We start from the raw sequence: 17,513 nt of genomic DNA, 5'->3' as shown, positions 1-17,513 counted from the left end.
TAAAAAAAAAAAAAAAAAAGAAGAAGAAAAACACAAAGTCTCCCTCTCTCACGTCTCTCCTCTACCTTTAGCCCCTCTCTCTCACGTCTCTCCTCTAACTAAAACCTCCCCTATCAGAGCATCCAAACATAGGATTAGTTGAGGAGATCAGGCTTCGATCGTTTACATATGATGAGCTTGAGAAAGTGATAGAAGGTTTTAAAGAAGAGGTGGGTAGGGGAGCTTTCAGCACGGTTTTTAAAGGAACATTGTCAAATGGCGAGAGGAAGAAGGGGGATTGATATGAATGTTCCAGAGGAAGAAATCATCCTAACAAATTGGGTCTACCACTATTTTGAGACTGGTGAGCTTCATAAGCTGGTAGGTGACAAAGAGGTGGACTAAAGAAGATTGGATATAATGGTTTGGATCGCAATTTGGTGTATCCAGGATGAGCCCTTGCTTCGTCCCTCCATGAAGAAGGTGGTACTAATGTTAGAAGGGACCATAGAGGTACCAATTCCTTCTTCCCCCAGTTCTTTTTCATTGCCGTGTAAACCAGTCAAAGTTGTGTAATCTCCAAGGCTTGCCATCGGTTGTAACCTTGAAGCAATAAAATTTTTTATTTTTTATTTTGTGGTAAAATAGATGCTATTATTTGAGATCATGGGTATGATTGATATATTTTCATGGGTAAGAAATCCTTTTCCTTTCCAACTTGTGACATATGGTACTCCCCAGGAAATAATAAACATTGGTTTTTTATGATGAAAGCGTTTAATAGCTTTTATTTGATAATTGTGCAGCAAATTTTGGAAGAGCCGTCCCTTCGTCCCTCTATGAAGAAGGTGGTCTTAATGTTAAAAGGGACTGTAGAGGTACCAATTCTTCGTTGTACTCCCATTTCTTTCTAGAGTGTCGCGTTGGGGAAAAGTAATAGCCAAGAGATTCGAACTCAAACCTCACTAGCTAAGCTAGACAGTTGGTGTTAAAAAAAGTAAATATTTTTATCCAATCCAATAAAAAAAGAAAATATAGGCCGATTAGGAGTATTAGCCTTGTGTACGTTGCAAGATCAAGCTACTGTCACTTGTGAGGAAAAACCAAGCTTTGTTAGACGAAGGTGAATCATCTCTGTATGCTGTCCATACGACTGTAGGTTGATATATTTGGTCAAACCAAATTCCAATGGCAAATGTACCAGAAGGAAAAAGCCATGGTGATTATTATGAATTGGTGGAGGAGGATGGGGGAAAGAGAGAATCCTAAGTGGTACAAAACTGATCCACACAGATGGAATCTACCCTTCTATCTATATCAATCAAATCCATAGAGAATGATGCTCTTAAAAAGACCTGATACGGGATAGTAGAAACCTGTCCAATCTAGCAATGAGATGTAAGTGTCACCAGAGTGGGTCTACGCACTGGGTCTGAATTATCTCCTTCACGTGGGGATGTTTTCCCACTTGAGATTCACTGCCATGCCTCCATGCAAGAGTTTGAATCTATTGCATGTACCTTCTCCATGGGATGTGGGTCCTTGTGTGTGGCCGATTTCCTTGATCCAAAATTTTCGGTCTAACAGTCTGGCGTGCCAAAGTTGAATGCCACACTGGATGACCATTGTGTCGTGGTCGGATTTCATTCATTAAATCATTTATTTTACTATTCAAACCTGATTTTCTAAAAACAGAAAGAAAAAAGAAAAAGGGCAACCGTTGAACACTAGAGTACTAGACTTATGGCTTCTATCTTTCAATTTCTCACTCCTTTCTACACGTTCTCCCTTACTTCATAATTTCTCTTGGAATTTGGTTTGCTATCGGTTGTGTAGATAGCAAAACTCTCATCCTTACATCCGTGAGAAGTACTCTGCAACATAATGGACGTCAACACATGCGTTGACGGCGTCGGTTGTGAGTCTCCTGGTTTTTAATTTCCAGCAATTTAAAATGGCCGTAGGGGAGAGGGAATTGAAAATCGATTGTGTTATGTGAATTGACGTATATAAATTATAGGAGAGAGTGACGACACTTGACTCCACAAGTTCAATGATATTTGTAATAAACTGCTTTATAATGAAATTATAGCTGAATATAGGAATGATTGCGCCCTTTCGATTTTAAAAGAGAATTAGGTTTCAATTGACTTTAGTCTTTTTTTTAGGGCAAATGACTTTCACTAATCCTAAGTCTCCATTTAAATCGGATATGCACAAATGGGGAATCGAAGCTGAGACTGAAAGCTTATTCACACAATCCCTAGTCCATTTTAACCATCTAGGCATACCACGGATGGATAATCCCTTTCTTTTATATACAACAAACTTTGCTTGTTGTATTAGTGAATTAAACAAATAAAGTTTTCATAAAAATAAAAAATAAAAAAAATAAAAAAATTTTGAGATTTTTTTTTTCCTTCTTAACCACAAAGAGTATCACTTTGGTTTAGTAGAAGTGTAGCTTTTCCCTTTGCATTGTCTTTCTCTTTGTGCTCATGTTATGCGGTTATATAAATACCTGGTAGAGTTTGTTTTTGACTCTCCCACTGGCTAGCTTTCGATGACACTGCATCAGATTGTTTTGTAATCTCTCTTCCTGTCAAGGCTATTGTCTTGATATATGCCCCTTCTTCATATCAGAAAATTAAAAAGTCTATTTTTTAACCCAAATTGAAACCTATTAGGAAAACCATTCACTGTATAGTGCATGCTTCCCGATAATTTGTCCAACCTTAGAAGTAGGTAATCTACAAGACCCATTGCTAAGTAAGAACCATTATTTATTTATTATTATTATTTTTTTTTTTATAAATTGATAGGATGGAGAAGGTAACAACGAAGAAACTCAAACTAGAGACCTCGTGGTAGGCGTGGACATTGTGCACCACATGAGAACTTCATGGGAAACTTCCCAAGCTAAACTGCATAAACGACTACAAACATGGTTTAAAGAGTTGGAATCCAATATTTGAATCACTTCCATTTTAACCTTTCTCACTTATTCCCACCCTTTCTATTCTGTTTCTGGCCAATTTCAGCAAATTTTCATCGATTTGCGGACATAGAAGCAAGATTTTCACCTTTCATGGAGGGTAGATCAGTCATTTCACACCCCTGTATTTGGACACAATGGCCATGCTGCCTTCTAGCATTCTTTACCCCTTTTTTTTTAAGTTGAACAAGGGGTGTTTAGAACCCATCATTGTAAGTAAGTAATATTACTATTACTGCATGATATGAGTTGTGTTCATGGTTCTAGCAATCGGATCAAATGGTAAAATACGCATTTAAATCGGAAATGGTTGATTCTGATTTGGAGTAATGCCGATTCCTGCAAATTATTTTGGAGCAAGGGACCAACAAAGGGAAAATTACCCCAAGAGAAGAAGTACAATAAAACCACAACAGACGAATCAGATATATGGCTTATATATCAATATTAGGATTTTCGATCATCATTTATTTATTTATCAACGCAATAGCAGGAAAAACAATGAAATTGCATCTTATAGAAATAAATCACAATCGAATTAGCCCCTAATGTAGAACAAGGAACATAAAAGCAACACCATATATTTATAAATTAATAAAAATTTAATTATGTAGCATAATAATAAAGATAGAGAAGTTGGAGGAAAAAGAGTTCTTAGCATTATTACAAATATATAGCCACACCACAGCATCTAGTTTACAGTTGATGGTATGGCTTCAATATTACACGACTCTTACTTGGTTACATAGCACTTAGAAAAGAAGTTGAACAAGGAGGAATTGGTACCTCTATGGTCCCTTCTAACATTAAGACCACCTTCTTCATAGAGGGACGAAGGGACGGGTCTTCCTGGATGCACAAAATTGCGACTCTTACCATCCTATCCAACATTCTATAGTCCACTTCTTCGTCACCCACAAGCTTACCAAGCTCACCAGCCTCGAAACAGTAGTCGGCCCAATCTACCAGGATGATTTCTTCCTCTGGAACATTCTTATCAATTCCCCTTCTAAGGCATATTATCTCCAAAAACATGACCCCATAACTGTATACATCTGCTTTTACTGTTACAGGCAAGTTCCGATGCCACTCAGGTGCAACATACCCTCTTGTCCCTCTGATCATAGTCTGAGTCCTAGTTTGGTCTGCCTGTAGCAGCTTTGACAATCCAAAATCAGCAATCTTTGGACATCGGTCCTCGTCCATGAGGATATTTTGAGGCTTTATGTCACAGTGGATGATCTGGGTATCACACTCTTCATGTAGGTAGAGGATACCTTTAGCTATGTTGAGAGCAATTCCCATTCTTTCTTGCCAACTTGGTGGTATTTCAGATTTGAAGAGAAAATCTGCAAGTGATCCATTGCTCATATACTCATACACCAAAAGCCTATTTGGACCATCACAACAATAACCAAGCAATTGAACTAGGTTTCTATGATGGGTTTTGGCAATCACTCTCATTTCAGTTTGAAATTCTCTCTCACTTTCAGCCAACACTTTGTCCAGTTTCTTCACAGCTACGATCCTCATACCATTTGATAAGTTGCCTTTAAAAACAGTGCTGAAAGCTCCCCTACCCACCACTTCTTTGAAATCTTCTGTTACTTTCTCAAGCTCACAATATGTAAATGATCGAAGTCCGATCTCCTCAACTAATCCTATATTGTTTGCCTTATCTGAGATCTTTCTATACTTCAAAACTCGGTTTTGACAAACAAGAAAGCTGCAACAGGCTAATACCATGAATGCACAAGAAGTGAAGGAAAGACAGATGATTAAGATACCTTTAGTACTTAGCCCGCCTTTGCTTTCTCCCATTCCCGCCTGATCACTTGGAGTGGTAGGGCTGCAACTCCCACTGACCTTAACATAAAATGTTGAGGTCTTGGCATTGGCGGGGGTTGTATCTACTTTAGCTCTTCCGTATCTTATCGGGAAACTCAGTTTCCTGCACTGCTGATCTAAATTAAAAGATACAGCTTCACAATACTTGTCTGCCAAGCAAGCCTCATTGCAATCTCCTTCAGTCGTGGATGCTGTAATCATGTAATATGGATTTGTTTCCCATGTGGTGTCCTCCAATGGAGACATTGTTTCTGGTCCACAATTCTCCGCATCTGACTTCCTCTCACAACCCAAACTCGGTCGACTCCCATCAATGAAGTCGAAACCAGGAACACATTTGCACACGGCCTGCGTATCTATGTTTGGAGTATACGTACAATACGCATTTATGCTGCAAATGCCCTTGGGATCACACTTATCGGCCGATGATTCCCACTCGGTCGACCAATTACCCTTCTGATCATCCACACTAATAGAATAGACTCTAAAAATCCCATCAACATCTATGGTCATCCGGTATAACAATTTGGTACTGTTGATGGGAGTTACACTGGAAGATATGTTCGATACGGTGACAAGATTGGTAGTATTAAGCAAATACAGGTATCCTCCATCAGCATCAAGATTTAATTCGACTTTGTCACCTTGCCCATTCGTATCTGAAGCCCAATATGCTTTTGGGAAGGTTAGTGGATTTTCGTTGGGGTATTGAACAAGGTTGCCGTCGCCTTGCATGTTGAGCGTAAACATTCCAGTCGAGTGATCTGTATCTGATAGACTAGAGAACAGCTCATTCCCTGCGAGTAGCGGTTGACCTGGAAGAAGGGTGTCGGTAGGGAAATCAAAACTTTTCCATAAGATCATTCCACTTGAATTATATAAAACGAAATTGCCGGAGTCAAACATGGAAGCCCGAGAGGCAGACGACGAAACAATAGATTTGTTTTGGCCGCCTTGTGTTTTTTGCAGGATCAAGCTACCATCTTTGGTAAGGAGCAACGTAGAGTTGATAGACAAAGGTGGATCGTCTCGGTATAATGTCCATACGACGGTTTGTTGAGGTATTTGGGCAAACCAAATTCCAATGGCAAAGCCATCACCTTTTGGATAAAATCCAAAGGCAAATGTACCAGAAGGAGAAAGCCATGAAGAATTGGTGGAGGAAGATGGGGAGAGAGAGGATCCTAAGCTAATGTTGGATGATCTGATTTGTTGAGCTGCTACTGCTGCTGAAATATGAAGTGCAGAAAGGAGCAGTAGTAGAAACACAAAGGTAGGAACGGCAGCCATAAGAATAGGAAGAAGAGTAGTTCGTCTTCGTCTGTTGGGTGTGTGATCAACAATTGTGTAGTTGATCTCTTTTTATTGTTCCAGGTAACACAATAAGACTAGTCAAGGCTTTTCAATTCTCAATCTATCGTCGTGGTAGAATGAAGAAGTCAAAATTCTCATCCTTACTCATAGCCGTGGTTAGTACTCCGCAACTTGTAAAGGGAAAAGGAACTGTACTAATCCCATTATTGCCTAACGTTCTTTAACAAACCAAGATCAAAGAATTGTAAAAGCACTGTCTCATACTTAAAGCCGATGGACCTAGATATTTTCTCATGGCTTCTCAGTCTTTGTCCATTCAGACTTTTGTCTGAGCCACACAATGTGCAAGTACGGTGAATTTTCGCGTACGTGAAATGTACGTGAACGTGATTCACATTCTCCTGAGATTCCTATTTTTGAAATTTGAACAATTTAGTATTGCCTTTGGGAAAGGAATTGAACCCTGGATTGGGTTTTGCAAAGCTGATGGGGAGAGATTGCAGGGAATGCGATTACATGCATGGGAGCCTCACAAGCTCTTATGATCCTGCGGCTCAAGGTGTTGCAAATTCTAACTCACAAAGACAGGTCGGGTTCTTTGGTGTCGGGTGGTTTGGTGAGTGCATGGTGAGAAATCTCTTTCAGGGTCTATCGTGATGGAGTCTTCAGGGGTGAACGGTGAAATAGCCCCTTATCTGCTAAGGGGGTCGGATTGATTGAGGTAGTTCTGTTACCTGATGCAAGGGATTAGGGGTGCCAACCAGTCAGGCTTAGCTGGCCTCACCTAAGTTTTGGCTTGCACCCTGACCGCCGGAATGATCTTTGGCTAACGTGGCATTTGATTTATCGTTTTATGTTAAAATATTAGGCCTATCATTTGCTGCCATGTGGCAGCATTTCAATAAATAAAGAGGGAAAAAGTTGGGGAAACGGGGTTTGGTTGAGACTTGAGAGTGAGACCTGGAAAGAGTGGAAGAGTCTAACTTGGTGAGCGGCCTAACTTTCAACGACTCAATAGGGAAGAACCCAAGAAATATCTGCTTTTTGGGATTGCAAGAAAAGTCTCGAAATTGCGGTCAACCCGTGTGAGATTTTGGAAAAAAATCGTCTGTTTTTTTTCATCCATGTTTTTCTTGTTTTGTTACTTTCAGAAGGCGACATGTGGCATTACTTTAAGTGAACGGTCAAGATTGAGTTAAAAACCAAACTGGATGTAATAACCCTCACCCAACTGAATTAATCTTGACCGTTAATGACACGTGTCATCTTCTACAACTAGCAAAACACAAGAAAAACAGAAGATTTTTATCCTGAGATTTTTCCCATACTATCAGTAGAAAAGTCTCCCACATCAGATTTTTTTTTTTTGAATCAAGTGATTGAAGGTGCTGCTGACTTGTGCTGCCAACAAAGGCATCAGTTGGCTGTAAAAGAGATTGTCGTGAGATATTGGGATTTAATCCACCGTTCAACTTAAGGAGATGGAATTGGGGTTCATGTTAAGATTCGATTTCAAAGTACCCACATGGAATGAGGCTTAAATATTATAGACAAATAGATCTTAAGGCTCAAATAAATACTAAGTTAAAAATCAAATTTTTTTTAAGTCACGAGGAATTTTTTGATCATGAGGTTTTCAATCTTGCGGTACAATGTCTTATATTCTGTCACAGTTTCTTTCTCTATAATGCAATCAATGCTGAGAGATGTGAGAAACAAGCGCTATAACCCAATTCTCCATTGATAGTGAAGCAGAATCTCATCTCACCGAGGACATAGGAAATCTTGTCGAACCTCGTAAATCTGTGTATTGTTTGTTCTTGTTTTTCCATTATCTTCCATATCATTTTAGGGTTGTGTTTTTACATTAAATGCATGTGAGAGGGTATTGGCAAAGTGTTTTGCAAATATATTAAAATGCTATAGAGGTTTGTGAATCATAGGATGGTGCAATAAACCTTCATACACGGTGGAGGAAATGAATGTGAATCCATTCTCATATGATGGATGTGTTGATCAGTATCCTAGGAGAACCTGATCCACTCCCGGAGGAGACCTTTCTCCATAAGTTAAAGAGTTCACAATCAATGATAGGATCTGCTTGCTCAACCCTCTAAGCTTTGGACTCAAGTATTAAAAGACTAAATATTTTGCATCTTCTTTACTATTGAGTTCTTTGTCTGGGATTGAGTTCTTTGTCCGAGAGTATATATTACATTTTATACTTGAGAAGCAAATTAATGAGGTCTAATCGACGCAAACACATATGCACATACACAATTTTCAAAGTGAAAGTCTTACATCTATATACAATGTTACATAAAAAAATGGGCAGTGCCTTGATGAAAAGATTTATTGGAGAGGTGGTCGGACTACAACTCTCGCTGAGTATAAGATAAAATAATTTGCCACAAAAACAGCAATTTTAACGAAAAATGCGTAGATGTAGAATGGATATTCTTGTGTTGATCCATATCTCAAGCAAGCCTCGTCTGTGCATTCTCCTTCGGCTGTGGATGCTATAATTTTGTAAATTATATGTTTTACCCATCCGGTAGTGTTCTCCAATATAGACATCGTTTCATTTCCACAGCCCTCAGCGTTTAACTTTCGCTTGCAACGACCCAAACTATCTTGACTTCCATTAACAAATTTAGTGAAGTTGTAACCAGGAATACTGCATATGGCCGTCTGACGTTCACCTGGCAGAAGAGTGTCAGTAGGGAAATGATCGAAACTTTCCCATAAGCTATTTCCGCTTGAATCATATAGAACGAAATTGCCGGTGTCAAGCATGGAAGCCCAAGAGGCAGATTGCAAGTCGTCTGCAATAGATTTTTCTTGGCCTTCTTGTGTGTCTTGGAGGATCAACCTTCCATTACTGGTAAGGAGCAATGTAGCATTGCTAGACAAAGGTGGATCGTCTCTGTTTGATGTCCATACGACTGTGAGTTGAGGTATTTGGGCAAACCAAATTCCAATGGCAAACCCATTTCCTTGTGGATAAAATCCGAAAGCAAATCGACCAGAAGGAGAAAGCCATGATGAATTGGTGGAGGATGGGGAAAGAGAAGATCCCAAGCTAATGTTGGATGATCTTTGTTCATGAGCTGCTAGTACTGCAGAAAGATAAAGTACAGAAGAGAGGAGTAGGAGAAACACGAAGGTAGCAACATCAGCCATGAGAATAGGAAGAAGAAAGTAGTTAGCTGGTTGGGTGTTTGATCTACAATTGTGTATTTGGCCCCCTTTTTATTGTTACTAGTAGCAAGGGTGTTACGTTCTAGTCACGGTTGTGGAATTATGAAGTCAAAACTCTAGTCTTTATAGCCGTGGGAAGTACTTTACAACTTATAAGGTGATTAACATATTAACAAGTTTTGAACTCCACTGGTACTGTCTTCTCCAATGGCCATAAGATGAAGATGTTTAGCTTCTTCCCCTAAATTATAAGTTTCCTAGATGAAGATGTTTAGCACCGCCCTCCATTAATATTTTCTCATGGCTGCTCAGTTCAGTCTATTCAGACACACAATGCACGTCAACCCGAGACTTTGAGCCTCTTAGTTTGATTTTTCTTTCAACATTTAAGTTTTGCGTAGGGAAGGGAATTGAAGACAGGTTCTGTACGCGGGTGCTTCTAACAATTGGATGCTCTCTACACCCCAATCGGTAAAAAATTGTTTTGTGGATATGAGTTCCATCGGTAAAGAAACTTTATGCTATTAGTCAAGCAAAGAAAGAAGTCCATTAGCATCAAGATTTAATGTCATGTTGTCTCCTTCATGAGTAACGTTCATACCTGATGCTCTATATCGAAACTGCCATGTTACATGTTGCATGTTAAGCTTAATTAATATTCCAATCGAGTGGTCAACACAATAGTAAAATTTAGGGGACAGGGCCACATTTTCCTTCTTTGTTTTTTATTTTGAAAAAATGGACTGTAAAATATTTTAATTTAAAATTTTTGAAAGAGTGTTTCCCACAACGTCCGAGTATTGATTTGGGCATATGGGAAACCCAGGTTATGAATAGTAGAATAAGGGATGGAGTTGTGACGGCAGCTAGTAAATTCAAGTATAATGTGTTTGTTTTTATTTTGTATCCGAACATTTCAATCAATAAGTCATAATTTAGCATATCATAATTTTTTTCGTATCCAAACATTTCAATCAAAAAATTATGATATGCCAAATTATGACTTTTTGATTGAAACGTTTGACTACTGAAAAAATCCAAGTATTATACGCGAATTTACTAACCATGGTTGTGACGGCAAGCTGACAATGTGCAAATCCTACTTCCAAAATTTTTATAACTTGAGAGCACCTTTTATTGCTTTGGATGGATATGCATGGCCTATGTAATTAAGAATCCATGCCCGTTTATGATCCTCACAACCATATGGTAAGTGCTGCATTTTTTTTTTGTAAACGGGCTGCATAATTCAAATCTGATTATACGGGTCATTTATGTAATTATCTTAAATAAAGTCATTATGTAAAATAAATGCAAACGACCATTGAAAATTTATATAATAACATTTTTTTTGGTAAATATATAACAACATTTTACATCATGCATCACCCCTAATAATTTGAAAGTTAAAAAAATCGAGATTGGGTCTGTTGCTTGTAGATCACCTGGTCGTATAGGTGAGCATCCAACACATGCCCTTTTTGCTTCCAAATATACCCCTCTTAACCCATGTAATGACAGAAAGTAGGATAGGTGTTGGATGCTCACCTATACAACGAGGTGATTGTACGAGTAGCAGATTTATTCTTAAAAATCAACATGTATTTTTTCCATGTAAAATTTTGTAAGTGAAAGTTTTACATGTGCAATGTTATAGATAAACAAGCTAATCCTTGTGGAAAAAAATCTATGAAAGTGGTGGGACTACAACTCCCCCTTAATAAAAAAACATGCAGGTCTTGTTGGGGGCTTGTATCTACTATTGATCTTTCGTATCTCAATGGAAAACTAAGTTTTCTGTACTTACAGTTTGCAAACGATACAACATCACAGTTCTTGTCTTCCAAGCAAAGCACTTTGCATTGTTCTTTAGTAAGAGCCCGAGAGGAAAGAGGTGGAGAGCCTGTAGTTCTTAGGGTTTCAAATGGTAGAGATGGAGAGAGAAAAAGAGGCAGAGTCGATCGAATAAATGTGGGAGAGTTCGAGAGGGTTTAGAAGGTTGGATCGGGTTTAATTTCTCTCTCCAAGTGGTGTCAGCCCCCTATGGGAGGCTTGTGGATCATTGGATTAATATGGGGATACGTGTTTCACTTAGAGAATTCATTAGACGCTAGTTTGAGCATCAGTCATTGGAGATGACCTGGATCCCCAAGGGCATCAGTTGGCTATAGTGAGTTTTTTTTTTTTTTTAGTGAGGTAATGGGATTTAATCCAGCCTTCAACTTAGGGGGATGGGATTGGGCTGCGAGTTAGGGTTAGATTTCAAAGTACCCACATAGTATGAGGTTCAAATGTTATGGACAAATAGATCTTAAGATTCAAATACCAAATTAAAGATTGAGTTTTTCTTAACCATGAGGTTTCAGATGCATGCGCGAGGGTATCAGCAAAGTATATTTTTGGAACATGCCCAAGACCCAGCACAATATATAATGTCACATAGAAACAATATAAAATGTTACATAGAAACAAGCAGCAGTGCCTTGAGGAAAAAGATTTATTGGAGAGGTGGTGGTGGGATTACAACTCTTGCTGAGTTTATGAATAAAAAATATGTCATCAAAACAGAAATTTTAACGAAAAATGAGTAGATGTTGAATGGATCTTCAGTTCTTGTTCCATAACACAAGCAAGCCTCTATGCTAACTTTCGCTTGCAACGATCCAAACTTTCTTGACTTCCATTAACAAATTTAGTGAAGTTGTAACCAGGAATACTGCATATGGCCGTCTGACGTTCACCTGGCAGAAGAGTGTCGGCAGGGAAATGATCAAAACTTTCCCATAAGCTATTTCCGCTTGAATCATATAGAACGAAATTGCCGGTGTCAAGCATGGAAGCCCAAGAGTCAGATTGCGAATCGTCTGCAATAGATTTTTCTTGGCCTTCTTGTGTGTCTTGGAGGATCAACCTTCCATCATTTGTAAGGAGCAATGTGGCATCACTAGACAAAGGTGGATCGTCTCTGTTTGATGTCCATACGACTGTGAGTTGAGGTATTTGGGCAAACCACATTCCAATGGCGAACCCATTTGCTTGTGGGTAAAATCCGAAAGCAAATCGACCAGAAGGAGAAAACCATGATGAATTGGTGGAGGATGGGGAAAGAGAGGATCCCAAGCTAATGTTGGATGATCTTTGTTCATGAACTGCTAGTACTGCAGAAACATAAATTGCAGAGGAGAGGAAGAGTAGAAACACAAAGGTAGCAACATCAACCATGAGAATAGGAAGAAGAAAGTGGTTAGCTGGTTGGGTGTTTGATCTACTAGTGTGTTTGGCCCCTTTTTTATTGTTACTGGTAACAAGAATAGTTCAACGGTGTTACGTTCTAGTCACGGTTGTGGAATTATGAAGTCAAAACTCTAGTCCACAACTTATAAGGCAATTACCATATTAACAAGTTTTGAACTCCACTAGTACTGTCTTCCTTCCTCTAATATTTCCTTAACTTGTTTCACAAAACCAAGATGATTACAGATTGTAAAAGTACTCCTGTACCATTCAAAGCCAATGGCCATAAAACGAAGGTGTTTAGCTTCTTCCCAAAAATTAGAAGTTCCCAAGAAGCTGGTCCTCCTCCTCCCATTAATATTTTCTCATGGCTGCTCAGTTCAGTCCATTTAGACACACAATGCGCGTCAAGACGAGACTTTGAGCCTCCTAGTTTTATTTATTTATTTATTTTTTTCTTTTAACATTTTAGTATTGTCGTAGGAAAGGGAATTAAAGATCGATTTTGTACCCTTATGCTCTCAACCATGGGATGCTCACTACACCCTGTGCCTTGCGGGAGAGGATCAGGATCTCTTGACCATGTAAATTATAACGAGACACAAGTCCAATTCAGCTCTTCATATGGTGAGAGTATATTTACCTACCCACTCTTCACGTATGGTCATATAGATTAATCGACGATTTTGAACAAGAGGTGGATCAGGAAGAATCATTAGAAAATCCGATTCGTTCAAGGAAAAAAAATGTGTACTGATGTGGTAAAAATTGACCAGCCGATCTTCCTTGCAGCTCTTGATGCTCCAGCAGATCTGTATAGAAGAGAAGACAGCAGAGAGTCAGGCTGACCCGACGGGGGACTCTCCGATGCCTAAGTCAGATTTTTCCACAACAGATACTCAAGAGAGTTTTCTGTAAAGAAGTGATCGATCTCCATAATGGAGGCTTACCTTAGTATTTATAGGCTGCTAATGGAGTAGAGAAAAGGGGGAACGTCCGTGGAGAGTCCTACTGAGTGTGGAGTCATTGAGGAGAATGGCTCTCTGATTCTAGGAATATTTCAGATTTCAGGGCATCTTTCGGGAATATTCTTCTCTTATCTCGAAGGTGTGGGTTGTGAGAGGACTCCTAACCTCTAATGACGTGTAGTGGATAAAGTCCTGCCCTTGTGATCAGAAATTACGTTCCTTGAATGTAGGAGTGGATGAGAGCACATTTCTGGGAACTCTGCCTGATAATGCTGAGCCGAGGTGAATGCTCAGCCTGAGGAGGGGCCGAGGTGGCTGTTGGGCCTGAGGAGAGGCCTAGGTAGCAGGTCAACCTACGGAGGGGCCGAGGTGACACCTTGGTCTGAGGAGAGGCCGAGGTGGCAGTACGGCATTAGTTGTTCGAACACTCCTTGGTCGTGCTGTGGTCAGGGACATATTTACCCTCATCACGTACCAATATTTATAAGAATAATACGAGAAATTATGATAAAGTGGACGAAATGACTTTAATACGTTACATTATTCACAACTACCGGATTTTCGTAGGGATCTAATTCCAAAGGATCATGCATTCTCAAAAAACGTAAAACAACTATGGGAGAACTATTTCAAGAAAATGTGCATTTGCCGCTTTTTTTGGATAGAATAGACAAACTTTTTTTTTTTTCCTTTTGATATTCCCGACAAGATGAGTCTTAAATTTTTGGGAATTGGTGCAGTTGGATGGGTAAAAATACAGAATTCAAATCTTTAGATTTTGAGGAGAAGAAAAGGGAGGAGAAAAAAGAAGCAGACACATGCTGCACCTCCTTTAAAAAGGAGAGCAGATCAAGTCCTTGTACGAGAATGGTTCTCATACGGGGCTAATCCACACAGATGGAATCCACCTAACAACCAACTCTGTGGTGGATCAGCCCATATGAGAACTTGATCCACATTCTTTTCAAAGTAGGTCTATATTATTTATTTATTTATTTATTTATTTATTTATTTTGAAAAGAGAAGGTTGCAACATGTGGCTCCTGCAGCCAAACATAGGGACACACAAAATTACCATCTACCCTAGCTCCATCCATGTTGATGCCCATGCGTTTGTTCTCATTTGCCCTCGCGCTAGTGTAAAAACCACACAATCAGGCAGGGATATCTTGCCTCTTTTTTAAATAAAAAAAAATTGGTGGGACTGTCATCCTTTCCAACTCGACCGCTCCTTTCTTCTTCTTCCTCCCAACACTGCCCCACCCCCTGTAGGTAGAGGAAGAGATCGTCAACCATTGCATTTATTAGTACTTGTAGGCAACTAATGCTCAACAATTGCATTTATTAGTACTTGTAGGCAACTAATGCTTGTATGGCCCATTCCATTATATCGAAAGGTAACTTTAATGGGTTGTTTTCTTCTAAATTGCAGAAAAGCCTTGGACATATTCGATTTGGTTCCATTCTTGTATTCCTTGCCAGTCCTTCACTTCTTGAAAGTGCAGGCTAAATGCCCTTCCAGCCAGGACCAACTTTGGAAATCTATTCAGTTTAATTCCTATTGTTGCTTTTGTTGGGCGGACCAGGAAAGTAGGGACCATCTATTTTTTTAATGCCCTTTCACCTTCCAAAATATAAAAAGAAATCATAAGATTTGGCAGATAAACTTTGAAAATTTAGATAATAACATTTTACATCATGCTTTACCCCTAAAAATTTTAAAGTAAAAAAAATCAACATGTATTTTTTCCATAAAAATTTTAAAGTAAAAAAAATCAACATGTATTTTTTCCATGTAAAATTTTGTTAAGTGAAAATTTTACATGTGCATTGTTATAGAGAAACAAGCTGAGGCTTGCGGAAAAAAAATCTATGGGAGTGCTAAGACTACAACTCCTTCTAACTTTAGCAAAAATATGGAGGTCTTGTTGGGCAAAATCTCATTAATCTGTATTAAATTTGTTAAAAAAATTCAATCGTCAACCTAGCATAGTCCCTTCGCTTGAGCTGAAACAAAGAAACAGCTGCTTCGATGCCTTGTAACAAGTTAGTCTGGTAATTCTTTCACCAGAAATTTATGCTACAACCTCTACCTGGTATTCTCCTGACACGATGTAATATAGTTTTTTTTTTTTTTTTTTCGAAGTATGACTTAGATCTTTCTTTGTAGAATAAGGTTAATCTGGAGGCCAAACTTAACTATCATGTCAGTTGAGCACCCTAATGTTCTAAAGATGTATTATTCCTTTGTTAGAGGGTTTAGGCAGGTGTAGCGGGGAGAGGAAAGAGAAAAGAAAGAAAATTACAGAAAGGGTCTTCACAAAAAAACAAGAGAGATATATGATCAAGGGTAAAACAAAGAAAGAAAATTGTGATTACAAACAGATTTTCTTTTAAAATATAATGAAGACAATTCCCGATCAGCTCCACAAATTTGGAGAGTATGTTACTCTCGACAAATAGGAGTAAATTGTCAAACCAAGTTTGGATCCTTTCAAGGATTTTTTTTTCTTCTTTTGGGTTGGGGTGGGGGAAGACCCTCTAAATATAAGGTTTAGGGAACACCTACACACATTTAAATTTTTTTTTTTATTTTTCATCTTAAATAATTGAATAAAAAAATCTAATGTTAGTGGGCGTAATTTACGCTTCATGTTCGACGAACCCTAGTCCTTTTAACAAAAAATGGTGGGACACCATCATCCTTATAACCTCGACTGCGTCCTTTTTTCTTCTTCTCCTTTTTCTTTGCGAACACCACTTCTCTACCCTTGTTCTTCCTCCCAATGCCACCCCGACCCCTATACGTAAAGGAAGAGGGCGCTTAACCATTGCTTATACTAGTACTTGAAGACGACTAATGCTAGTCTGGGAGTGCTTCATGAGAGGAAGATTAGGCGGAAATAAGTTTTGTTCCGGCCCAGAGCCGATGGTCTCAGTAGCATGTCAACCTGCAACACAATAAGAGAGAGAGAGAGAGAGAGAGAGAGAGCAACATATGATCTGCAATGATGTTGGGTTGTCCAAGAGTCTTGAGGAGGAAGGCAGCAGGCGAATAGATGAGAGGTAAGGCATAGTCCAGTGGATTATCGCCTTTCCAAGCTCCATTGGATTCGTTAATTAGGTTTGTGAAGGATGGGGTGTCAGAGTGGGGATAGGGCAGCGTTGGGAGAAAAGAGGGATGGGGCTGTGGCGTTTGGGAAGAAGAGGGAGGGTGCAGTTCACTGGATGAAGATGATGTGGATCCCACATATTCTAATATTTATAAAAGAAAAAAAGATTTGTTGCCAGGCTACATGGCCTTTGTGCCAGTGCGCCATAAGAGTGCACCCACGGGCGTCCCATCCTCCAAAGGGAGGTATAGGGTGGTCATTTTCATTGCCCCATCTCAGAGTGGACGGGGACGTTGATGGCCATATATATATTTGGGGGTTTCTGCGTTCCATTGGGGGTATTGAACAAGGTCGTTATCATGATGAAAGTTGAGATTAAATATTCCAATTGAGCCATTAATTTTTCATAAAGTGGAAAGCAGCTCTTGTAAAATTTTTAGGGGAGGGGAATGAGATCATGTAATTTTCAAATTGTCTTGAAAATTTGTACAATAATTTGACCATAAAATATTTTCTGTATTATTTATTTATTTTATTTTTTAGAGCAGTCTTTCACTTGGGAGATACATATGACCTATGTAATTCTAGGACCCATGTTCATTTATGGTCCTCATAAACATATGATAAGGGTTGCATAATTCAAATGTGAATATAATGATATCCTATGTAATTATTTTAAATAATTTCATTAAAATCAATGCAAACAAGCAATGAAAATTTTTATAATGACTTTTCATATCATATTTCACCTCCTATAAATTAACAAAATAAAAATTTAATATAGTACTTTTGTCCATGTAAAATTTTTCCAAGTGATAGTTTTACATGTATTATTTTACCTAGAAACAAGAAGAAAATTAT

At 38.8% G+C, this 17,513-nt stretch overlaps 2 protein-coding genes across 2 annotated transcripts; both read right to left on the bottom strand.

Annotated features, from left to right (window-relative positions):
* Positions 1–3,570: 3,570 nt before the first annotated feature.
* LOC122073604 (G-type lectin S-receptor-like serine/threonine-protein kinase LECRK3) lies at positions 3,571–6,228 on the bottom strand. The gene has a single exon (XM_042638200.1). The coding sequence runs from the start codon at positions 6,110–6,112 to the stop codon at positions 3,716–3,718; it is 2,397 nt and encodes a 798-aa protein (XP_042494134.1). The 5' UTR covers positions 6,113–6,228; the 3' UTR covers positions 3,571–3,715.
* A 2,240-nt stretch (positions 6,229–8,468) lies between these two features.
* Positions 8,469–9,354, bottom strand: LOC122073605 (G-type lectin S-receptor-like serine/threonine-protein kinase LECRK1). The gene has a single exon (XM_042638201.1). It carries the CDS (start codon positions 9,317–9,319, stop codon positions 8,489–8,491), a length of 831 nt encoding a protein of 276 aa, XP_042494135.1. The 5' UTR covers positions 9,320–9,354; the 3' UTR covers positions 8,469–8,488.
* Between the last annotated feature and the right edge of the window lie 8,159 nt (positions 9,355–17,513).

Source organism: Macadamia integrifolia, chromosome 3 (genome assembly GCF_013358625.1).
Source record: "Macadamia integrifolia cultivar HAES 741 chromosome 3, SCU_Mint_v3, whole genome shotgun sequence".
In the NCBI taxonomy this organism is placed as follows: Eukaryota; Viridiplantae; Streptophyta; class Magnoliopsida; order Proteales; family Proteaceae; genus Macadamia; species Macadamia integrifolia.
Note: the sequence above shows the minus strand (reverse complement) of the source record. Positions and strands in the feature narration are given on the sequence as shown.